At 41.2% G+C, this 24,389-nt stretch overlaps 2 protein-coding genes across 2 annotated transcripts; one reads left to right on the top strand and one right to left on the bottom strand.

Annotated features, from left to right (window-relative positions):
• Window positions 1-767: 767 nt before the first annotated feature.
• Window positions 768-4,077, top strand: clec3bb (C-type lectin domain family 3, member Bb). Its single transcript, XM_033637731.2, has 3 exons — window positions 768-928; window positions 1,103-1,201; window positions 2,992-4,077. The coding sequence occupies exons 1-3, from the start codon at window positions 832-834 to the stop codon at window positions 3,396-3,398; spliced, it is 603 nt and encodes a 200-aa protein (XP_033493622.1). The 5' UTR covers window positions 768-831; the 3' UTR covers window positions 3,399-4,077.
• A 1,164-nt stretch (window positions 4,078-5,241) lies between these two features.
• cdcp1b (CUB domain containing protein 1b) lies at window positions 5,242-23,540 on the bottom strand. Its single transcript, XM_033638045.2, has 13 exons — window positions 23,297-23,540; window positions 19,319-19,549; window positions 18,130-18,465; window positions 17,756-17,971; window positions 16,463-16,804; window positions 16,085-16,300; window positions 14,171-14,527; window positions 13,101-13,460; window positions 11,544-11,741; window positions 9,575-9,931; window positions 8,579-8,935; window positions 8,400-8,481; window positions 5,242-8,124 (listed from the first exon to the last, which is right to left on the bottom strand). Exons 1-13 carry the CDS (start codon window positions 23,361-23,363, stop codon window positions 7,623-7,625), a joined length of 3,621 nt encoding a protein of 1,206 aa, XP_033493936.2. The 5' UTR covers window positions 23,364-23,540; the 3' UTR covers window positions 5,242-7,622.
• Window positions 23,541-24,389: the final 849 nt, after the last annotated feature.

A 24,389-nucleotide genomic window follows, 5' to 3' on the forward strand; every position in this document is an offset into this window, starting at 1 on the left:
CGTGTCAGTCTAAGGCTACAGAAAGACCAGATGTGACTCTGGATCATTCCACTCTTCCCACAGACATGCTGTAGGGTGTGTGTGCTGGCTGGGAGCAGACATATGGAGTAGACAGGTCCAAAACAAACTCAAATTGCAGATTTTGAAGCAAAAAAAAAAAAAACATACTCAGAGAATGGTTTGTGAAGATATACACATTTCAAAATAAGGGGTGACATTGCAAGTGCCTTTACAGCTGCATAAGAGACTTCACATGTAATGATGAATGAGTTTTTCATTTCAGTTTCTTCCTGCTGCCAAAAACACCTGGAAATATTTAAATCTTTCCAAATGAGGCCATAACTAAAGGTTTCCAAAACACCTACTGGCCAACTGTTAGGAAAGAAAGTCTTACTCCATCTCTTTTTTCTCATCCTGAGAGCCAAGAAATAAACTGTAACCAAGTTATTTAAGCATTTGTGCAACACATGAGTCAGTGTTGTTTATTTCTTTTTTATAGTATACTTTGATGAAAGCTGCACAGGGTTATTACATCATAACTGTTTTACACTGTCTGCCAGTCTCCACCTGCTTTCCAGGCCTGGTCTGGTTTGTACTGGCCCTCCACGTTAAGCATCTGGAGCCAGATGAAACACACACACACACACACACACACACACACACACACACACCATCCTTTAAGGCTCCTGAGGTTGGATTGTTATTCCTGCAAATGGCAGTTTTGGAGCTCAGTATTTTTCCCTGTTTGGAGAGATGAGAGGGAGGGCGTGGGAGGGTGCGGATAAATTGCAAGCATCCACGTTGGAGCAGCCTCATTCAACAGGTCTCACCATGGAGTTCAAAGGAGTGTGCGTGCTGCTGGGAGTACTGCTACTGGTGAACTGCTCGTTTCAACAGACTCCACCAAAGAAGAAGCTAATAAAGAAAGGTAGACACCTGGTCCATCACAAATGATTTCAATATCATATCTGTGTTATGGGATGTTTATTTCAACAGCATGTTTTCTATGTAATCATGCTCAGATCTCCTTGAAAAAGGAAATAATTGAAATATAAACAACCTGATTTGAATTTCCTTGCGTCTCCACTGTTTTTGGAATCAGATACGGCAAGGGATTCTGCCATTGAGGACTTACAGAAACAAATCAATGACATCGTCCAGGAGCTCAACCTACTGAAGGAACAACAAGCCCTGCAGACAGGTAAGCTGGACTTTTGAGCAGCTGGATCATAAATTGGATCTTGTTCTTAATATTAATCACCCTGAGAAGGCCTCTAACAGTCTCCTAACACCAGGACTTGACAGAATCTGGGTTCAGACAAAGACTTAATTACCAACTGGGCAAAAGAAGCAACTGCCCCCAAAAATCAATGACTCGATTGTGCATAATGTAAGAGACTGCAAATGTTTTAAAGGAATTTGCTAAAGCAGATAATCAACCCAGGTAGGTCCAGCCATATTAAGTAGTCTTATGGCCCTGTCTGTACCAGGCACTGGCTCAGGGGCCCCGGCAAATCAGGGACCCCTCTGTCGTATACATGCAAAATATCTCTCAAATTGACATGTACCGACCAGGAAGAGACTCAAAATGACTACAGAGAGACAAACAGATCACACCGAGATGAAAAGGAACTGCAAAGAGACACAAAATAACTACACGCAATCATAAAGAGACAATAGGTGTCAGGGACCACTCTGGCCTTCACCTGCAAAATGTCACTCAAATTAACACATACCAACCACAAGGAGACACAAAATCACAACAAAGAGACACAAACAATTAAATATAGACAGAAAAAAACACAAGCAGACTGTTGGTCATGTGTCAAACTTAACGTTACAAATGGCCAGAAAACAGGGTTAGTAAACAGAATAAAGCAGCATGGAGGCCAGTGTTAATGTAACCATGATTACTTCTTTTATATATATCTCTTATTTATTCAGTCACTCTTTAAAACTTGGTGCAGACTACTTTGTAATGATGACCAAGCATGGCTTGGATGGAGGTGAACAGAATTTGCGGCTGAGATGACAAAGAGTCACAGAAGCTACGGATGGTCGCACTGGGAAAGGGGCGAAAATACTGTGTCAACCCAAGTGTCATGTTTCCATCATTGTCGATCAAAGCTGGGGCCGATAAATATTTGTAACTACTGCAGAATATGTATATGAATGCTGATTATAACCTTTCCCATTAAAGACAAATTCAAATGTTAGTGATTGTTTGTGTTTTATTTATTTATTGTGTTGGAAAGGGACCTTAGAGAAAAGGCATAGTTATTTTATATTGTTTACTTACGTGGCATATTCCTAAATATAGTTGAATCAAATTACCATGCAGTCACTGAAGCACAGAAAGCCCAGGGCCAGGCGACAAGTATAGGGTCGACAGGGGCCCAACATCAATTTTTTGCCCCAGGGGCCCCTTATTAAGTTATTCCAGCCATGGTTAGACTTGCAATTTGGCCAGGTTTAAACCCCTGCACCAGTAAACAGCTACCTTCTACCCCTAAATGAACTCCTTTCAGCCTTAGACATGCAATTCTGTGTCTGAACCTACTTTATGATCACCTGTGGAAGCAGGCAAGCAGCCATTAGTGTCACAGTGGTAATAAGTGGATTACAATGTGGACATTTTAAAGGGCTTGCTTAAGGGGGAATTATTGATAGCATGACAAGAACTACATTGTTCAGTACTCAACTTGGACAGAACAGTCTGTATGCTTCTCTAAAAATAAATTCAGATGGGATACATGTGTAGTCTTTTGAACTGCAAGTCTGAATCTGGAGTGCACATGGCAAAACTGTGTTCGGGACACAAAATGATATCCAGTTGTTCCTGCAAATCAAAAAATCAAGTACATGGGACTATGTTTATTTGTATTACTAAAGGTCACCTGTATTACCTACAGCTGAAAAAAACTCTGACATGACTCTGAATAATAGTTTGGGTCTATCTAACCATCTGCTCACTTTTATTTTTCTCTTCAGTTTGTCTGAAAGGCATAAAGAGCCATGGCAAGTGCTTCTTGGCTGACACTGTAAGAAAACGCTATCACACTGCCAGTGAGGACTGTAATGCCCTGGGCGGTGTCCTCGGTACACCCACATCCCGCGATGAGAATGACCAGCTCAGAGACTACATCCGCCAGAGCATTGGCCCAAATGAGCAGGTCTGGCTTGGCGTCAACGACATGGTGACTGAGGGCACCTGGGTGGATCAGACCGGCTCCAGCATTACATACAAAAACTGGGACACCTCCAACCAGAGGTCCCCTCAGCCAGACGGCGGCCAGTCCCACAACTGCGCCGTCCTGTCTGATGCCTCTAATGGGAAGTGGTTTGACGAGAACTGTCGTGAGGAGAAGCCCTCCATCTGCCAGTTCAACATTGTTTGATCACATGTATCTTATCATAGACTGCGCATGGTTATAGCTGCTTTCAGTGTGTACCCCTGCTGCGATGCTGCTCTGCCTGCTATTCTAAAGAGAGCTTTAAACCAGTGGTTCTCGGCTGGTTTTGCATCAGGACTAAATTCTGATTTAGAAGTCACAGTCAGCAGCATGTGACATATGGGTTTGTTATTTTTGACAAAAGCAATCTGGTGATGTGTCATTTGTAACATTCCTTGTGGTCACAGTAAAACCAGGAGGAACAGAATAAGCTAGAGATTGTGGGACACCATCTCCTCCAAAGGACTAGATCTATGTCCTACATATCCTTTTAAAAAAAGGATATAATTTTTGCAATTATTTCAAAACATATTGATTGTTCATAATTCAGAGTGCCAGTACTCCTGCAACAGAAGGTGTGTAGGTGCTGGCACCTTTCACGAATGTTTAAAAACTGGGTGTAACTATCTATTATTTCCACACACCTCTGTTGAGACTCACTAGTTGAGAACCACTGGTTTAAACTCGGATAACCCCTTTGCCATTACTGCATAATGACAAGACTCACATGGAGCCAGAATTCTAAGAGATATTTCATTAAAATAGACGTGATTTCAGTTTGCTAGCCTTGTAGTCTCCTATGTCTGGCCTGGTGTAACCTGAAACAATACATGATGAAAACCCATTCCTCTGCTGTCGTTTCTTTAAGGAAAAGTTTGGGGAGATAGGCTTATGCATACTGAGCGTTAGAGGTTCTGTGTGTAACTTTCAGAAAATCTTTGTTGTAGTGCCTCTCTGAGGCCGTTACGTGAACTGCAGTCAGCATCCTCCGTAGCCATGGCGAGCACCTGCATGGGCCACAACACTGAGTAACAAGAGACAGACTGTCATCCTGTTGAAAGAATACTGGAAAATCAAGTACAATCAAATAGAGTGGTGCAGGAAAGAGTCCGAAAACCCGAGTTTTTGGTTAGATGCCTGAAATAAGGTCTGTTGTTAATGTTGTGTTCAAATGGAACTCATATGCGCATGTTAACGACATGGGAAGTCATGAACACGAACTTGAAGCTCTCAGAAAATTTCCACTTACGAGGTCATGAATGCTACAACGGGGGAGTGTTCAGATGACTCTACCCTTGAACAAAGTGAACACTAACCCATTTGAATGCAGCATAACACAAGCTTAAAAGACTTTCACATTTTGTTCTACCACATAAAATACGTCAGTAAATACACCACTCTTGAAATTTGAAGCCTTTAGGTGTCCTAAAACAGGTGCTAACAAATGGCTAAATGAGAACTACAGAACATCAACAGGCCGAACATGGCTTTACAGCCTCACTGCGGTGAGGATGTCTAATGGAAAAACAGCATGTGTAGACTCTGTTGTGGTGGGTGCCAACCATTTGCTGACATAAACACAGTCCATTTCTTAGCTAACGTTAGCTACTGTTGTACACTGCAGCGCTATAGCGGAGCTGAAAAGAGATGCAGCACGATGTTGGGAGAACTTTGCCTTAGGAGGTCTTAATGCTAGAGAGAGATGTCTTCGTTAAGATTCATCACATCCTTTGGATCTTCCAGGAAAATTCGCCCCGAGTCCTTTACACAGTAGTCAGCCCACAGGTTGTTAGAGGAAACGGAGAGGGTCAGCGAAGGTCCCGGCTTTTAAGTTACATTAGGATCCATGCATCCGTTAGCAACTGCAAAAACAGTTAACACATGTAAAAAGTTACACACAGTACCTTTAAATGAGAAAATTGATACCACACATCTTTTCATCTTACTTCTAGCCAGAAAGTGTGCATTTCCCAAAATATCAAAACGCTGTTCCAGACAGTCAAAAGGCTCAGTAAAGAAATGCAGACTTTATTTTTAAATGTAACATCTGCAGCTGCAAGAAATGTGGCGCAACTATGTAATCCTGGCTCCTGCATTTGTTGTTTCCAGTAAAAACACTTCTCCATGGTAAACACTGGCTGCAGCTCTGCAGTCTGAAGTCTTCCACACCCTCATTCGCGTCACTGTTTTTCATGGCCAGAGTTCCTGTGGTTGAAATTGTTTTCACTATCCAGCATGCAAAAGGTGACCGTCTCAGCATGAGAAGGAAAGTTAAGTGTGATGGCAGTCATTGCCTCAAGAAGTGAACGGTGTCCCCACCAGACCTTTTTCCTAAAATTTATTGCAATAAAACACCTACATTTTATCTACAAGTAAAGAAAAAACAAATCTGTTTAAAAACAAAACATGTAAACAATATAAAAATACTATTTAAACAAGGACTAGCACATTTTTTTCATAGTCCCTGCTGCTGAATCCATGCCACGTGGAGATTTAATAAAACTAAACGATCAAATATTAAAGGAATAGTTTGACATTTTTTGTTGCTTTCATGCTCAGACTTAAATGAAAAGATTGATATAACTTTCATGTTTGTATGGTACGATACAGCCTCCAGATCATAAGCTAAGCTTAGCACCAAGGCTGGAAACAGGGACTGCCGGTTCCAATAGCCCAAAATTCCGAAGCCCTGTCAGTCTGAAAGATGTCCCACTGGACCAAAAGCCCATTCTGCCAACGGCCTGTTATCCCAAAAATGAACACCCATTGCTCTGAAGTACTGTTTCTTAGGAAATAAACACTCCCTGCAGTTACACAACCCAATTGCCAGAATTTTTAACAACACCGTAGTAAATGTTTGGTTAGGTTTAGGCACAGAAAAATATCACGTTTTGGCTTTAAAAAAAAAACAGGTGTAGTTGGTCAAGAGCCACTGAGAATCTGAACGGGGAGTGTGTATTTGCGGAGAAACAGGGCTTTGAAGCAATGAGCGTTTGTTTTTGAGACAATGGGCCGTCGAAGAAACGGGCTTGCGGTACAATGGCACATTTTTTTGGACTGCTGAGGCTTCGGAAATTTGGGCCATCGGAACAATGGCATGGCACCCTGGAAAACAGCAATCCTGATTCCGTCCAAAGGAAACAAAATCTACCTTCCAGGATCTCTAATGCTATGTTCACAGTATGAGCGACAAAGCAACAGGCTACAAGTAATTTTCAATGGAAGTAACTGACATGAGGCTACAAACTCTATATTTGGTCAAAAAGTTTCTCTACTTTTGATCAGTTTCAAACTTTAAATGATGTTCAGTTGAGGTGCTAGCCAGGTAGCTAGGCCAGTGATCATGTAGCTGGCAACATTGTTGCTGTAACATCTGTAGAATGAACACAGCATAATGCTCATTTGTTTAATCTGTATGAGTTTTATGCCTAATGTGTATGTACTTCTGTGTAATATATAGAGTATGCCCCTAGTGTTCAACATAAGGAAATGCATCTCTTTACAGCTAGCTAGAAATGCCACAGCAGATATGGCAGAAAAGTTAATTGTGAGTGTTCTTTGCTGTCCAATCTTGTGAAATATGCACATGGAGCAGTACGATGACAAAAACAGGACCAGTAATGCATGGCAACAGATAAGTGGGTCGACCTGTCATGTGTGTGAAATATTTTGTTGAAAGACATATGATCACTATGCACAGACTCTATACTTTTCACTTAGGAAAAAAAGCATAAGCTGTATTACATCCATCAATCTGTTAGCTAATTTCTTTTTATGCTAACCTGCTGTGGCACAGTGCATACAGTCTGTTCGAAATCTGCCGCAACAGCTCAGTTTTTTCAACATACTTGAGGCAAATTGCGGACTGAAGAAAAGGAGTGCCACTAACACATTGCAGATAACAGAGATTTTCATGGGAATGAATGGACTTCCAGTTGACACGCATGCACATTCAGAGCTGTGTAAATGAGGTGTTGCTGGTGGGTAGATTTTGTTACCTTTAGATAGAGTCAAGCTATCTGTTTCCCATTGATTCCAGTCTTTATGCTAAGCTTAGCTAACAAGCTGCTGGCTGGAGTTTTAGATTTACTGGACATGAATGAGATTGAAATCAATGTTCTCATCGAACTCTCAGCAAAACACTAAAAAAGTATCCCCCAAAATGCCAAACTTCCTTTAAAGAAGAGGATCACAGCTTCGAGTCTTGAACCTTGAAATGACTGAGTTCTGACAAGACGATGAACACATCACATTCAGAAGCTCATCAATCTCAGATTCCCTGAGTGTGATCGAGGCACAGAAGTTTACATCCGTGCAGTCTGGAGATACTCAGTGCTGTAATGACAATTCAGTAACAGCGGCCCATCATGCAGCTACAGTCCTGACACACTACAATGAGTCCTCTGTTACAGGCGGCTGTGGTTCCATGTCAGCACCAGAGAGCCGGATCGTATTTATGTCCCCTGTACTCTTGAACGTGTACAGTTCATTATCCACCATCCTGCGGTCCTGGAAGCCAAGGCTGTCCTGCCGGTCAATGGGAGTGCGTGGACGGGGCGGGAGGAAAGAGTCCGATGGGTTCAGGAATGTATTGAACTGGTCCATCTCAGGCTCATTGTCCGGTTCATTGATTACAGGCAGCTGTGCATCAGTGGGGCCTGTAAATGTTTTGTAAGAGTCCGTCTGCATCCCATTGAAGTTGTCCTGAATGCTGTCGGCATAGCTGGAGTCACCCAGCAGGTGGCCGTACACCATCGTGTCATCTATGGAGGCGTAGACGTGGGATTCGTTGTCAGACCGAGTTTTGCTGAAGTGCCTGTCACCTGGGCGGAAGATATTCCCTCCGGAGATGTAGATGGACGACTGCTTGTTTCTGTCTCTTTTCTTTTTCCTGCAGGATGAAGGCAGAATATGGACAGTAAGAAAGAGTCAATAAAAGCCACCAGTTAATCACTAATCTTATAGAATATAGACCAGAGGTCTTCAACATTATTTAGGCTAAGAACCCCTGAGCTACAGGAGAGACGGAACAGGAACTCCCAACTGCATTTATTGTACAAAACTGAGTTGCACTTGAGATAAATTCTGAGTTTGCAGCAGCTGTAGCACGGCTAGGTTCGATAACTACGGGCCCAGATTTTAGAGTTTTGCTACAGGTGTACTCACTTTGTGACGATGCATACAGCAGCCAGCACAATGAGCAAAATCAAAAGGACTCCTGCTATCCCCAGGACAATGGCCAAGAGATCTTTAGAGGCAAAAAGAACACATGGTAGAGTTAAATTCTTTAGTTGTTTCAGGTAAGGATTTTTTGTGTATATGGAAGGCCCTAATTGTTTGCTTACTGATCTTCTTCTGCAGGACGATTTTGGTCACCGCACCAAATTGGTCCTCCTCTGGTATACAGTTGGACATGTTGAGATAGAAACTATGCGGCACCTCCAACTTGTTCTCAGCCTCCTCGTCCTCCCTGCGGCTCATGAGCTCCTCCTCGTACCCCAGCATCTTTACCTTGATGGCTGTGTGCCTGTCTGCACATTTGGGCTGGCTGATATTGACGAACTGCAAGAGGGCCTTGTATTGGCTCGGCAAAGAGACAATCCAGGAGACGGTGGAGGAAGGCTTCATACCCTGAGGCCAGTTGGGGGTGGCCAGCAGGGTTGGCGATGACGCCTTTGGACTGACTCTGTAGATAATGGTCTCTAAAAAACACAAGGGATGGGAAGTAATGCAGAGTGTCAGTACTGTATCCTCCAGTATTCATGGTACGATAGTGCCCCTGTGTGGAATTAAAAAGTAAAGCTGGCCATAACTACAGTGGAGAATCATAATGTAGCAGCATGACAACTCATGATTATTTTCTTGGTTAATCAATTGTTTTGTCAATAAACATCCATTCTGAAATTCACTCAAACTGATTGAAATTTGTTAACCTGTCAGAACTTTCTAATGTTGATATAAACAATAAAAAAGGACAGTATAACAGAACTGAAATGACTTATCGATCAATCAATTAGTCAGAAAATTTAATGTTTCACTAATTTTTCAAGCAGAAATGCCCAAAATATTCTCTTCTCTTCTGATTTAATATTTTCAAAAGAAGACTTGCCACATTTTTTTTACATGCATGATATTAAACAGAATATTGGTTAATATAATATTGGGTTTGATTGTTTGTGGGACTAAACAGTTATGAAGTTGCCGCCTTGGGCTTTGGGTATATATAATGGCCATTTTTCTAATTATTTTCTGCCAAAACAATTCATTGATTACCCCATAAAATAATCTGCAGATTAATCAAAAATGAAAACAATCATTAGCCCAGAGTATATTGAATTTACCTGGGATCTCCTCACTGAAGCTGGCATTGAGAAAAGCCCCCCTGATCTTACTGAAGTCCGGGACTGTGGCTGTGACTGAGACATTGGCGTGCACCTGAACTTTCTGGATCATTCCATTATGGCAGAAATCTCCAATAGAAAACCCATCACCCTCTGCCACATGCAGGGAGAGAGACTGATTACACTCCTGGCCGGGCAGTGACTGTCGGAGACTCCCTGTGGGCGACATCAGATCCACGGTGCCGTCCTGAGGGATGGTGAGGTGCCAAGTGAAGCTGTGAAGGGGCATCGGTAGCCAGGAGCTCAGTCTGGGCACAGTGAGGGGAGTTGCAGGGCAGGATGTCACATTTTGACACCCTGTTATTAAAAAGCACACAAAAAGAGAAAATATTAAAGGGTAAGTTCTGTATTTTTTTTAATGACTTAAAGGAAAAAACAGTTTTGAAATTGTTCCAGTATTGAGAGAGAGTGCTGCACTGACAGGCTCAGATTGTTGTTATAATAGCCTGACAACTTACTGAAAGGTTCCCTACAGAGACAGACCCTTTTGTTCAAGAGTAAGATCCTTGTTGTTTGAACAGAAACAGCCCTGAAACCGCCATCATCAAACCCACCAGACTCCATTTAAATAAACAATAATTTTAGCATGCATGGAGCCAGCATATTTTCACATCTAACTGGGTTAATTAAGGGTTTACTTTAACAAAACCAGAGTTGGTGATTGTTGGAACGGTGGAAAAACGAACCAAGATGGTTTCTGGGAATTTCATTTTGTTCCTGTTAACTTTGAATGAATGGTGTTTAATGATGATAAAATCATAGCTTATTTAAATGCAGTCTGGTGGGTCTGACAATAACGATTTCAAGGCGGTTTCTGGTTAAACAAAAGGCATTTTACTCTTAAACAAAAATGCCTATGTCTGTAGGGATCCTTTCCATAAGTTGTCAGACACTAAGGCCCTGTTTAGACGACAACGATTTCTCTAAGAGAAAAAGTCTGTCCTTTAAGTTTTAAAAAACGTCCGCGTTTATATGACTACATTACTGAAACGATCCCCTTTCACACGGAGCCGCAAAATCTACTGGAAACGCTGTAGTATGTACGCCAAGCCAATGGGTGGCAGTGTAAATTTGCAAAGCAACACCACGGCATGACACCATGCGCCTGCACTGAAGTGCCTTCCTCTACAACGCACTGATTACAAACCAAAACAAAGAAGACACAATGGTGAAAGCACGCACAGATAACTTTGTCTGGACGGACGACGAGGTGGAGTTGCTACAGTAGATCTACACTTTGCTGGAGAAGCGTTGATAAAATCAATAGGGTGAGCAGCACAAACAGAACTCGGCATTGTTGTTGTTGTGATGGTCGACTTTCTCGCGCATGCCCAGTGACTGGAACTGTAATGCGCATGTGCGAAAAGTCTCCGTTTTCAGAGGAACTGCATAATGTAAGTTTACATGACAACGGAGACGGTGCCGTTTCCAAAAAATTGCACTCTGGAACCTGTTTTCAAAACGTTGCATTTTCAGGCGCCCAAAACGCCGCTGTCATGTAAACGATCGGCCAAAACACAACGAAAGTTTACTGTTTTAAGTTGAAATCGTTGTCGTATAAACGGGCCCTAAGAATAATACCTGAGCCTATCAGTGACAAAAACAAGTACTTTTTAGTCCTGAATGTTTGCAGCTGTCGGCCACAGCGGTCCCTCCAAATACTTGACCAGTTCAAAAAACTGTTCTCAGGATCCAGGTTGAAAAATGCTGCAGTTATCCACTAAATTCAAAACTAAAGGAATTCATCTTGTCAAAAAAACTAATTTCCAAAAACACTGAACTATCCCATAATGAATTTAATAGTCTTTATACTTTGAGTTTAACATTTCTTTAAACAAGGAAGTGATAGATTTCAACCTCAAAAGAAGCTACAATCATCTCATGAACATGCAACATAAATTCAACTTACCAATGACTTTACCGGCAGTGAGGCGCACATCTTCAGTGGGACAGTCGAGGAAGGAGAGGGTGGCCTTTGTGCCTGCAGGCACATTTATCTTCATCTCAACCTTAGAGTTGATGGACATCTCACAGTAAGGATCAGTACCCACTTTCTCTATCTGCAGGGACACTCCTGGGTGTTTGGTTAGATCCACCTTAGACACAACTAAGCCAGAAATACAACATAACAAGACAATATGTTAGTGATCAAAAGGGAGGTCTTCATCTCAGCTTTTATTGTCATGATATTTTATCCGAAATCCTGTTAAAACTTAACTGCTGCATTTTTTTTTGTCTCATTTCTGCATATAATAAATACAGCATGAAGTACTAGTACCTCAAAACTGCACTTAAAGGATAACTCTGATATTTATCAATCTGGACCCTAAGTTTTGGGGTCCAGATGTGACATGTGACTAATGGAGACAACAATTTTTAAAATTGGTCCAGTTTTAAGTGAAACATGAAACACGCTGCAACGTAACCACTCAGGGCATGGATGCACCATTAGTTTACTTCCACTAAAAGTGCTTTTTTGCCACTGACAGGCTCAGATTTTTAATGTAGGAGTCTGACAACATTATGGAAAGGATCTGTACAGACAGAACTTTTTGTTAAAGAATAAGATCCTTTTTGTTTAACCAAGAACAGCCCCAACATTGCTATTGCCACACCCACCAGACTCCATTTAAATAAGCAGTGATTTTAGAGTCTATACAGTCAGCTTATTTTTACATCTAACTGGTTGAATTAAGGGTTTATTTCAACCAAACCAGACTTTGTAATTGTTTAAACAGTGGAAAGACAAACTGAGATGGTTTTATTTTGCTTCTGTCGACTTTGAATGAAGTGCGTTTTATGATGATAAAATTACTGTTTATTTAAATGGGGTCTGGTGGATATGGAGGTTTCAGGAAGGATCTTACTCTAAAACAAAGAGGTCTATTTCTGTAGAGATCCTTTCTATAATATTGTCAGACACTTCTGTGTCTTTCAGTGGCAAAAAACAAGCACTTTTAGTGGAAATAAATGGTGCACAATTGCCCATTAATTTTACATTGTAGCCTGTTTTGCTGCTGCGTTCTGTAGCAGTCTCCTAAATACTGTCCCAGTTGCATTCTACCACTGGAGACAAGTCAAAAGTTGTGGCTTTTGGTAAAGTCATGAATATTTGGACACACGGAGCTCCAGTTTGTGCCTCTCATCACCTTGCACAGCTAAGCATTAAATTTTCCAAAAAAAAAAAAATACATTATATACTTGATCTTTAAAAACCCCAAATGTTGTGTCATAAAACTTCCTCAAATTCTCCATCTGCATGAAAAAGTGTTCCATCTGCAGCATGAAAACAAAACCTGATTCTCAAACTGTGACTTTATTCCCCAATCAAGATCGCCAGAAAACGACATAAATAATGCCTTGTTCTTTCTGTAAAACACAAGCACACTGGTTTCTCTGAGTAACAATGAGTGCATGTACTAAATTAACTGCCTGCCCTTCACACTCCCAGATGTCAACACTGTACCTGGATGTCCACTTCTCATTACAGAGACTCTGTAGTTGAGGGTGAGTCCCTGCAGCGTCTTGTTGGTCTCACAGTTCTTCAGCACCATGCTGAAGTCGCCCTGCTGGTGCTGCGGCTGAGGATCTGTCAGAGACAGTTTGGTCACTTTGTTGTTCTCTTTCTGGTACTCCACCTCCACTTTGTTGTTAAGGCACTCTGGAGCTGTTTGATCCAGGAACTTCATGGTGTAGTTGTGCATGCCAGGCACTGTGAAGTCCCACTGCATCTGCTGGTTGTCAGGGAAATCACCGGGATAGTTGGCTGTGATGAAGTCTGTGTCCGACAAGCCTCGAGGTAGGTTGACTTTCACTATGGCCGCCACTGGAGAGAAACAAGGAGAGAATATTGTGATTTGAAACAGGCAGGGGGAGGCATCGATATCCCTTTAAACAAGCTTGTAAAACAACACCTGTTCGCAGGAATCTATAACTTACATCTATGGTTTTGGTGATTAAAAACAAAAAACAAAAACCTAAGCATGTACTTTCATTGCCTAAACTTAACGAAGTAAACCTAAAAGTTTTTTTACCTACATTCTAAGTTTATTTTGAAAAGACAATGCGTGTAATGAACATAAACTGGCACGCCGTCCCTGAGGAGGCAAAACTGGTGCTGGAGGGGTACACAGAGCTTCATGCTTCGACGTGTAGGGCCACTGACCAAGTCTAGGTATTTGATGAGTTGGGAGTGAGAATGTGTTGGTATGTTAAAGTACATGCATCTGGACACCCTTTTATTTATTTCTTATCATGTATAAATGAAAAACTTTATGTATCTAATATATTACAATTGCACTTTAAATTAAGTATCATCTGTTTTTCAATAACAAATTATTACAAAAAAAAAGAAGAGCCTTGTGTGCGGGGTTCACAAGTTAAAATGGCTGCATATTTTGGTTTAGCGTATGTGTTACTGGAGGACGTCTTGATATACAGTATGTATATTTGATACACACTGTGTCTTCAAATCCAATGTGGCATGGACCAAATTTGTGGCATGACATGAAAACAAAAACAAATCTACATACTTACTGCTGGTCTCAGGCCCAACATTGAGTTTAAAGTCAACGGGGTCCAGTTTCCTGTTCCCAGGCACCTTCAGAGACACAAGGCCCTTATAGCGAGCCAGGACGGTAGTCACAGGTCCTCCTTTACAAAAGGTACCAATGGTTGCTGGTCCCGTGCGCAGATAGGTGACAAAAGAGTATGTGTGCTCGTCTGGACAGGTCTCTTCATTGGGTATCTGTCGCATCCCTGGTTCTGGAAAGTCCAGTTGGAAGGCCCGGGTGGCGACGACTTTCAGATACCAGATGAAGGTCCGGTTGAAGTCTGGGAACAGTGAGGACTCGGCCTGAACAATGTTTCCAGAACAGGCGCTCTCTGTGCAGTCTGGGAATGTAAAGAAGAGCACACAAGTTTTTTATGACGATGACTTTTTCCAAACAACTTTTTATGTCGGGGCTTCAGGACACTTGGATCACTACGGAGTATGGAGATATTTTGCGTTTTCAATTCTGTGTTCTTGGACATTTTAATCTGGGTCGCCGTCAGCCATTAGGTGTGCAGTTGTGCTGCTACCCACTTCTCCCTCGGATCTCCGTAAGTGTTGTGAGGACTCTAAAACTTCACCAGAGCCTCCTTCAGCCTATGGGTGAGTAGATAATGGCTGAATTTTCATTTTTAGGTGCACTATCCCTTTAAGTCACAGTGACGAGCAGCGTTTTTACCTGAAGTTGAACACTTTTCAACTCCCGGAGCTCAGAAAAAATGCCAAACCAGCAGGGCTCAGCACAGAATCACGCTAAGCACTTTGCTGTGCTACCCTGTTTGTGGGGTAGCGTAAATACGTGGCGCTCCCATTGCAAAGCATTAAAAAAAATTACACTGGCCTCAGAAAAAACTTTTTTTTTTTTTTAAACACCGCTTCAACTTTACCCTACTGCCAGAGATTTTTACCAAAAAGTACACAAAGTCTCCTTTTACACTGACAGTAAACAACACAACAAGATGGTTCCTTCATACTTTGGCCCAATCCCATTTCTACCCCTTAAATCTTCCACTTGGTATTGAGTGCCCTCGTTTGCGAGGTAGCCCTTGATGAGGGAAGTGAGAAATATAAGGATAGAGATTTTTCCCTAAGAAATGGGACACCACTTCATGCAAATCGGCGTGGCCGACGTGCAGGCATACGTCACGCGTAGTAGTGACGCAATGAAAATGTCGGCTCCAGCGCTTGTGTTGTGGTGTGTGCTATGTTTATTCTTCTCCGTCTGATGAATCAACGGAGAAGAAATGCAGAAAACAGGAGGCGCCTACGACGTCTTCTAGTTCTGATCGATTTTGTTCGGGTACGTCGATTTGTTTAAATATGTTGACGCTGTGTTCGACCGAGTTGCTGATGAGTTTACGCTAGTCCAACCATCTCTTGTTTGTATAGCCTACATTCTGATCGTACAGTAACAAATTGTTTTCCAGAACTTGCCGACGTTGCTGACTTTGCAAGGTGTTTCATCTTCCACTTCGTTGGAAATGTGGGTCGGGGCTCCCTTGGAATCTAGGGCGGGTTTTAAGTGTTGGAAACCACTTCCACTAGATCAATTCTGTTTTGGGACACCACTAGCCTAAACGTGAAGGCGCACAACCAAGTGCAAGTGGGTATTTCTAGGGGAAGTGTGGGTATTGGAACAGGCCCTTTGGTTTTGACTGACATGCAAGACGTACTCAGATATTTCTACTGAAGTAAAAGTAGCACTGCCACAATGTAAAAACTTTTACTCTTGCAAGTAAAAGTCCTGCATTCAGTCTGTCACTTAACTAAAAGTACTTTGTAATTTGTTTATATCTCATTAGAAATGTACTTGATGAAACACCTGAAGGGAAAAAAAAAAAAAAAAAAAAAAAAATCAACAGACATCAATACCAGTACTTTTTTTTTGACCTTCATACCAATCTCTCTGTTGATCTCCACAGTGTAAAGATCCTGAGGCTGAGGACAGGTGAACTCTACTGAGGTGTTGCGAGGATCTTCCAGGGTGAGAGAATTCAGTTTGCATATTGGTGTGGGCTCCTTGTTCTCACACACACTGCACTCTGGCTCGCTGGTCGGCCTGCTGATGGTAATGATGGTGTCAGGATCAGGCTGCACCAACATCATTCTGCCACCTAAAGGGAAAAAAAAGCTGTACGTTAAAACCATCACTTTAAATTTGTTAATTTATACTTACACTACATGAATTTATATTGGAAAATGTCTTTAATATATTGTTCTAATCTATTAACTATTTATTTTCCTTTCTTGTGTGAACAAACTGAAGGTGAACTTACGTCTTGGCACTGCTTTGACAGTGAATGAGTCCAGTTCACCTCCTTCGGGCACGTCTACAGTCACAGTCGTCGCCCTGAGCAGCTCCAGACGAGACACTGTCCCTCCTTTACAGTAGGTGTTAATTTTGCTGTTTCCATCACTTCTAGTTGTGCTCACTGTGTAGTGAAAGCCGTCTTGGCAATTTTCTGTTTCAGAGATCTCCTTTAATCCACCAGGGAAGTCCAGAGTTAATACAGTCTTCTCCGGTAGACTAATGTACCATGTTAGGGATCTTTTAAAGTCCTTAAAGAGGTCGGGATCAACTTCTCCTGCAGCAGGAGTGCAGGAGTTCTGGGTGCATGCTGAGTAACAAAGATGACAAATATTTCAATGTTATGCAGTTAACAGAAATTTTCTTTCTTTACTTTTCTTTTTTTTGAGTTCCATGGAGAGAATAGAAAGAACTTTATTCATCCCCAAAGGGAAATTCAGCTGTCCAGCAGCTCATAAGACAAAAAACAACAACCACATGTTAAGTTAAAATAAGTACATAAATAGAAATTAAATTCAATTAATCAGTAAATAAATAAGTACATATAAAAGTCAATGCTAAAGTAATTACAGAAATCAATAAATATTTTTAGTACTGAACAATAAGTAAATGTATAAATAAATGCTGAAATAAATACAAAATAAATTGTTGAAAAAATGATTAAATAAATAAATGGCCACTGGTTGGGACATAAATATATTTCAATTATCTTGACAAATCGTTTTTTATTGGGGGGTTTTTTCCCCAATTTTTTCCCCCTGTATGTCCACATTTCTTAATGTATGTATTTTTATATTTCTGTTGTTTATTTATGTCTGTATATCTGAAAAAAAACAGAACTAAACTAAAAAGGAAAGATTTTAAAATACAGAAATAAATAATTAGAGATTGTAGAAGAAATCAATTAGATACAAATTAACTTATTTCCAAAATATAATATTTTTTTTCCATCTAATTTTGCATTCAAATATTGCTTCATGTGTTCATTAGAGTGTAAATACACCTCTATTTGATTATGAAAATAAAAAATATTAAAATAAAATAAATATATAAATAATTAAAAAAAATAATTAATTGAATCTATTTTTGTTTTTATTTCAGCATTTACATTAGTGTTTATTTTATTTATTCATCTTTATTGATAAATAAGTCATATTTTTTCTTCCATACAAGAGAATTTAATATATATTTTAAAATGACCGATCCAAAATCCTGCTGATAACTGAAGTAAATGTTGACATGTAGTCTCCACAGGTCTCACCTATTTTCTTCTTCATCTCCACTCTGTACACATCCTCGGGTTTCTGGCAGCTGAACTCCAGTGAGAGCTTGTCAACGTTGGTCAGTGTCTTTTCTGTGGGGCTACAGTCTCTGGTGGAGCCATCAACAGAGCACACTTCACATTCTTCTCTCTTAGGATCCCGGCTGACGACCACAGTGGTGCCTGAATCAACAGTTACAACCATTGTTCGGCCCTCTAAACGGGGTGAAACAGAGAGAATGAGACAGATGCAAGGATTGGTTTATTTGCAAATCTGTCACTAAGTCTGTATGGAACGTCCGCAGCTCCAGCTAAAATCAACAGTGTTACTAAAGGCTTCCTTGAAAGAGTCGTGTACCGTCATATTTTCTTACTTAGAGGTCCAGCGGACACCTGGAACAGCACAGAGTCGACCTGAGTCTTTGATCCAACTTGCAGAGACACAACAGCTTCATTGGGCAGGTCTAAACGAGTCACAGAGCCACCTCGACAATACTGTGTCTGGCCTGTGCCGATTGCTGTGGTCACCAAATACTGAAACCCATCAGGGCATGGCTGTGTTGTCTCCATCAGCCTGTCTCCGAGGACATCCAGACCCACAGCTGTCTTCTCAGGTGCCTTCAGCTCCCAGGTGAAGGCTCTGCTGAGCTCTGTGAGGAAGGAGGGTTGAGTTTCTATTGTTGTTGGGCTGCAGGCATCCTTAGTGCACTCTGGATTAAAATTAAAGAAAAGATTGGTTTAAGAATTTCAAGTCATGTGCAAGGTGCATATGCAGATCTATTGATTATGTTTTGATGTGAATTTATTAGGAATTAAATTAATTGTAGCAATCCAACAACCAACTCTATATTGAAGGCACCATGGACTGAGGTTGGACGTTTCTACAAACCATGAATATGGTACATTTGCACATTTCATACATACGCCTGACAAACTGCAGACTACAATGAATTATTGCTGGGTTTCCAGCAGGTTTTTAGCCAACAACAACTGTGTTTTTTAGCAACCTTTTGCTTTTATTCCACAAAAAAGTGGTTGTTTTTTACTGAGACAACGCTGCTTTTTCTGTCAGGATAGTCCCAAAGAAGCGGTTGTCTTCCTTCTGAGACCTCGCTGTGTTTCCTGCTGCAACAGTGTCACGAAAGATAGTTGTTTTTCACAGACATCGCTGCATTTCCAGCTGTGACTGTGCCACCAAAACTGTTTTTTAAAGCCTAAATGTGATATTTTCCTCATCCTCATCAAGAGTTTTTGTGCCTATACATGACGACACGTTGAAATGTAAAGTTTCAGTGTATCCACTACATAATAACTATAAATCTAACATGTTTGTGGTTTAAAACGTGCAATGCCGGTTAAAGACTCCAAAGAGTTAACTTTCAGAATATATCATGACTGTGCTCAAAACAATTTAAGAACAGTAACCACTTTATTTTTTTTGTGTCCTTTTCAGGCTTTTGCACAAAATGAACACCCTCTTTTGCAGATTTTTAGACTTAAACCTGGTCCTGATTGGTTCCCTACACAAGAACTTAAAACTTTGAACAAGGTCGGTAATCTCACCAATGGTCCGAGCGATGGTCACAGCGTAAGCCTGTTCAACAGGCTGGGAGCAGTTGAACAGCAGTTTTACCTCCTCCCCAGGGACCAGAGACAGAGACGGTTGACAGGATGTCTGTGTGTCATTCACCCCGCTGACCGTACACACAGCACACTGATCCAGCGGCAGCCCGGGGATCACTTTCACCGTTACTTCTGAGCCTTTGTCTGGTCGCACTGTCGTCTGCAGGCATACTGAGTGAACAGATCAGAGGGAGTTAGCTACAAATGATTAGTGATCTAAAGGTGTTTGATTAGGTTGAGGATAAAATTAATAAAAAATGGGAGAAATTATTATTACTGCCGGTATGGTTTTGTTTCAGCTGCACATTGATCAACATTTTTCAGTATTCTCTGAAATCTTATAGACCAAACACCTGACTGATTAACTGAGAAAGTGATCGACAGAACAATTAAAATAATTGTTAGTTGCAGCCTTTGAGCATGCCGAGACAAATTTGGACTTGAGTCTTTGGATCCTGCACAACATTTGTCCTAATAAATATATAGTGCACAAGAACTTTATGATCTTCAAAAGAAAAGCTGATACAATTAGCACATTAATTGATGAGTTGATTGAGAGAAAATTAATCTTGCACTATTAAAATATCTTCTTACAGTCATTAAAGTAATCTAGCAGCATGGCTCTAAGGATAGCACCAACTACATGGGGTGTCAGGCAACCATTGTGGTCCACACTGAAATATCTCAACAACTTCTAGATTGACTGCAATGAAATCTGGTGCACACATTCAGGGTTCACCGCCACCCCCTGACTTTCCTCTAGCACCATCATCAGGTCATCTGCTAAACTAATGACATCATCCTCTGCTGTACTTGTGTGTGTGGTCATAATATGCAAATGTCAGCATGTTAGCATGCTAAACTTTAACATAAACATTGACTGTTTAGTGTCAGCATGTTAGCAGGGTCTTTTTGAACATGTTAGCATGCTGGTGTTAACATTTAGCTGAAAGCACTGCTAGCCTGGCTGTGGACTCTTGTTAAAGCAATAATGCCAAACATTCTCTGTTTTCAGGTACTTGAATATTTATTCATTCATTGATTCATTTTCCTAACCGCTTATCCTCTTGAGGGTCGCGGGGGGGCTGGAGCCTATCCCAGCTGACATTGGGCAAGAGGCAGGGTACACCCTGGACAGGTCACCAGACTATCACAGGGCTGACACATAGAGACAGACAACCATTCACACACATTCACACCTACGGACAATTTAGAGTCACCAATTAACCTGCATGTCTTTGGACTTTGGGAGGAAACTGAAGTACCTGGAGAAAACCGTATGTTGTAAAGCCCTGTGAGGCAAATTGTGATTTGTGATATTGGGCTTTATGAATAAAATTGATTGATTGATTGAAATCTGTGTATTTCTGCACAACAGACTGCAGCATGAATGATGTTTACTTGTAGGCCAACCTGCACATTAGTGCTACTCTTCGACAAAGCCAATAGAATTTTTTGGATTCATGCAGAAAATAAGCTCTGTGGCATTTTGTTCAGAGAGATTATCTTCACAAATGAGCATTGCATTTCTGAGTTCTGAAACATAAATGCAATCGACAGAAATAATAAGCTAACGTTTGGCTATAAATGAACCACAGTCGCATGACTTGATGTCGCCCCCACAGCAAGGCTGTAAAGCTGTTTTTGGCATGATGACGATCTGTAGTCTCATTTAACCACTTGTACAAAACTTCCTTTTTTAAGACAAATACAAGCTTCACAATTCATGAGTGGGGGGCCACCTCTAGCTCACCTGGTAGGGTGTGTTCACCCCATACAGGCTGAGTCCTTTGCAGCAGCCCAGGTTTGATTCTGACCTGCGGCCCTTTGCTGCCTATCACCCTTCCTCTCTCTCCCACCCTTCCTGTTCATCTTCAGCTGTACTATCAATTACAGGTAAAATGCCCCAAAATAATCATAAAAAAAGAAGTCAGAAGTGGGGTATTTACTGATGTATTTTATGTCGTATAGCAAAACATTAAAGTCTCTTAAGCTTGTGTTAACCACAGACCTTACTTCAGGCATCTAACCAGAAACCCATTCAAGAAACCAACTGACTCTGAGATGAGGGAGTGTCGAAATGTTTAATCATGTCTGGGTTTTACAACTCATAGTCAGGGCACTCTATTGAACATTCTTTTTATACTTCATACTGTAAACCTCTGCTCATTCCTTGGATAATTTTGTATATTTCTACACAAACTTCTAAAACTTTACTGGTCTTTAATTATAATCGAGATTTACTTTTATAGTCTTGTATTTTTTTCCTTCTATTCTATATATAATTTCTTGATTTTTCAATAGTGTACTTGCTTTGACTTTCATTTTCTTTTACTATGTTTATGTTGTGGTGCTCCTCCCTCAACAGAGGCTGTCTTGTGATAAAGGCCGAAACACCCGATGATGTTGAGGAGCACAGCTGATGATGTGTCGTGGGGTGGCTCTGCCGGGTGGTCACGGCTGAAACACCTATGCTCTGGCGTGCCAAGTCCTAACTGATGACTCTGTTATGCACCAATACACCAAAGCAAACACCTCGTATGGGAAAACCAACTTGGCAATGAACCTGATTCTGATCCTGGCATTTTTCTCTATTGTCTAACATTTTGTAGATATTGGAAGAGAGGACAGAATCAGATGACATCAGTTTGTTCACACCGAGCACAATGCCACCCAACACCTCAGCAATATTTAGGATACAAGAGGAACAAAACACACACACTAAGGGTCGAACGGTTTGCTGTTGACACTTGTGCAAACAGAGTGGTATCAGGCACACCTATCGCCATGTGTAGTGACAGACCAAAGCAAATTAATTGACTTCACATTATCGTGAGTCATCTGAACGCTGAGTCAAGACAGTGAACCAGTTTTAACTGCTCTGTCTGTGATGCAAACGTCTCCCTTTAGGGGAAATTGTAATTGTAAATTCAATCACACAAGCAGCTGTAAAGCTACATTACAGTTTCAGTTTAACATTTGTCCCAACTGCATTTCCAGTCATAATGCCATTACAATTTACATGAACTCTGGTGGTTCTTGCTGCACTGATGAAGACTTGAATGAAAACACTTAATTTTTGTGTGAAAGCATGTGTGTGGTAAGCTTTACAAGCTCAAGCATAAAAAGAAAGCAGGAATTCCCAACCTGAACTTGCAAGGACTTGAAGGCAACACAGAACATTTACATGAAATGTTGGCTAGAGGGCCTCTTGTGACAGTAAACAATGGGTGTGTCGAGGATGTCACAGCATTCAAATAGTAATATTTGGTGGGAAAACAGAGTTTATGTAATCATTTCCACAAAATGCCATGAAAGAGGATCAGTTCAACATGCAGCTGGTGACTTTTCAGTGGGGAACACAGCTCTGAGTTTGAATCTAGTAGAAAATAAAAGATAAAACACCCGCCAGATTCATAGCTCAGCTCAGCAGCAGATTGCAGGTCAATCATTAATGAAGTCATGATGAATTCATGCCTTCAGGAAGCTCCATAAATGCCTCATAAACCTTTTGAAAATGGAGGTCTAAAAGTCACACGCAGACTGAATGTGTGCTTCAGCCTCTCATCTCCACTGTCGAGTCAATCAATCACACATAATGCTGACTAAATGTCACCTATTATCTCTTAATGCATTTACACACAGCTTTGAGCACAGCTCACTTTATCCACTTCACGTCTGCATCTTTGCGTTAAGTTAAACCTGAGCGCGTTTAGCCACAATAGACAGCATGCACTCATCTCGGTTGTCTGCTTGACCCATTTGGCACACACTTGAGTGAAGCGACAATGTTTGTTTTAACAGATTTTTAAAAGGGTAGCCTACTAAAAAAAAACAATAAATACAGAAGACAGCAAGTAAACAAAGCTTCAAACAATAACCGAACTTGTTTTGCGCTGATAAAGATAATTATCCCACCTGATGTGTTGAAGACCGTCAGAACGACCAAAAGTCCCAGGAGCGCGCAGGACGCACACAGCCGCATGTTCACTAAAAAAATAAGGGTAGTCCTGTTTTTAAAAATGCAGAAAGTTAAAGACAAAGTGAAAGCTGCTGTTTCTCTCTCAAACACACGGTTGCATTTTCATTCACGTAACAGCGACGGTGTTGACAGGCACTTCCTGCTCTGTGTTACCTGCGCTCAGCGGCGCGGCGGAGGGCGTGGACCTCAGGTAGGTTACCTGCCCAAACTTGACGGTTCAGGAGGAGGACCGGTCCCTGACGTTGTACCCTTGAGCCGCAGAGCTGCACCACACACACAGTATGGACTTCTGATAAGACGCGAGTCCTTATGTGACTCCCCTCACCATGAGGCACAATGGGTGCCCTATTTATAAGCAGCCAAACATGCCAAGGATTGTTGGCATGGTGCGGTGTATCCCCAAAATGAGGCAGAGGCAGGGAGTGGAAACAGCTCAAAGAAGAGGTTTTAATACCCAACATTAATAAGTATATTAAGGACAAACAAATACTGATAAATATAACTGCAAGCATGGGTGGATTATGAGTCAATGGGCCCCTGGGCACGGACATGTACAAGGCCCCACCACCTCTTCTTCATGGGAGCAGAATATGGAGACTTTGTGCTGGTTGTGCCTCTTTTTGTTGTTGTTTTGTGTCTCTCTGTAGTCATTTTCTATCCTAATTGGTTGTTTTACCCCTTTTGAGATTATTTAATCTCTCTTTATAGTCATTTTGTGTTTCTTTGAGGTCGTTTTGAGTCTCTTTTTGGGTAATGCTAAGTCTGTTTTGTTTTTTCTGTGTCTCTTTGTAGTAATTTTGTGTCTCTTTTTGGCTCTTTTGGCTCTTTTTCTAGTTATTTAGTCTCTTTATAATTGTTTTGTGTCTTTTTTGGTCATTTTGTGTGTCTTTGATGTCATTTTGTGTCTTTTTGGTTGTTATGTGTCTATGGTCATTTGGTTTCTCTTTGAGGTTGTTTTGTGTCTCCATCACGTAACTTTATGCCTCTTTTGGTCATTTTGTGTGTCTTTGACATCAATTTGGGTCTTTT

This window comes from Epinephelus lanceolatus, chromosome 16, assembly GCF_041903045.1.
Source record: "Epinephelus lanceolatus isolate andai-2023 chromosome 16, ASM4190304v1, whole genome shotgun sequence".
Lineage (NCBI taxonomy): Eukaryota > Metazoa > Chordata > Actinopteri > Perciformes > Serranidae > Epinephelus > Epinephelus lanceolatus.

What these genes read in the sequence shown, in the direction of transcription:
- clec3bb (XM_033637731.2), top strand. Translation starts at nt 832, where the DNA reads ATGGAGTTCAAAGGAGTGTGCGTGCTGCTGGGAGTACTGCTACTGGTG. An exon ending in GAAGAAGCTAATAAAGAAAG is followed by an intron (nt 929 to 1,102) that starts GTAGACACCTGG and finishes TTTTGGAATCAG; the next exon opens with ATACGGCAAGGGATTCTGCC. An exon ending in ACAACAAGCCCTGCAGACAG is followed by an intron (nt 1,202 to 2,991) that starts GTAAGCTGGACT and finishes TTTTCTCTTCAG; the next exon opens with TTTGTCTGAAAGGCATAAAG.
- cdcp1b (XM_033638045.2), bottom strand. Translation starts at nt 23,363, where the DNA reads ATGCGGCTGTGTGCGTCCTGCGCGCTCCTGGGACTTTTGGTCGTTCTG. An exon ending in TGTTGGGCCTGAGACCAGCA is followed by an intron (nt 13,461 to 14,170) that starts GTAAGTATGTAG and finishes GTTTCTCTCCAG; the next exon opens with TGGCGGCCATAGTGAAAGTC. An exon ending in GCTGTATGCATCGTCACAAA is followed by an intron (nt 8,125 to 8,399) that starts GTGAGTACACCT and finishes TTCATCCTGCAG; the next exon opens with GAAAAAGAAAAGAGACAGAA.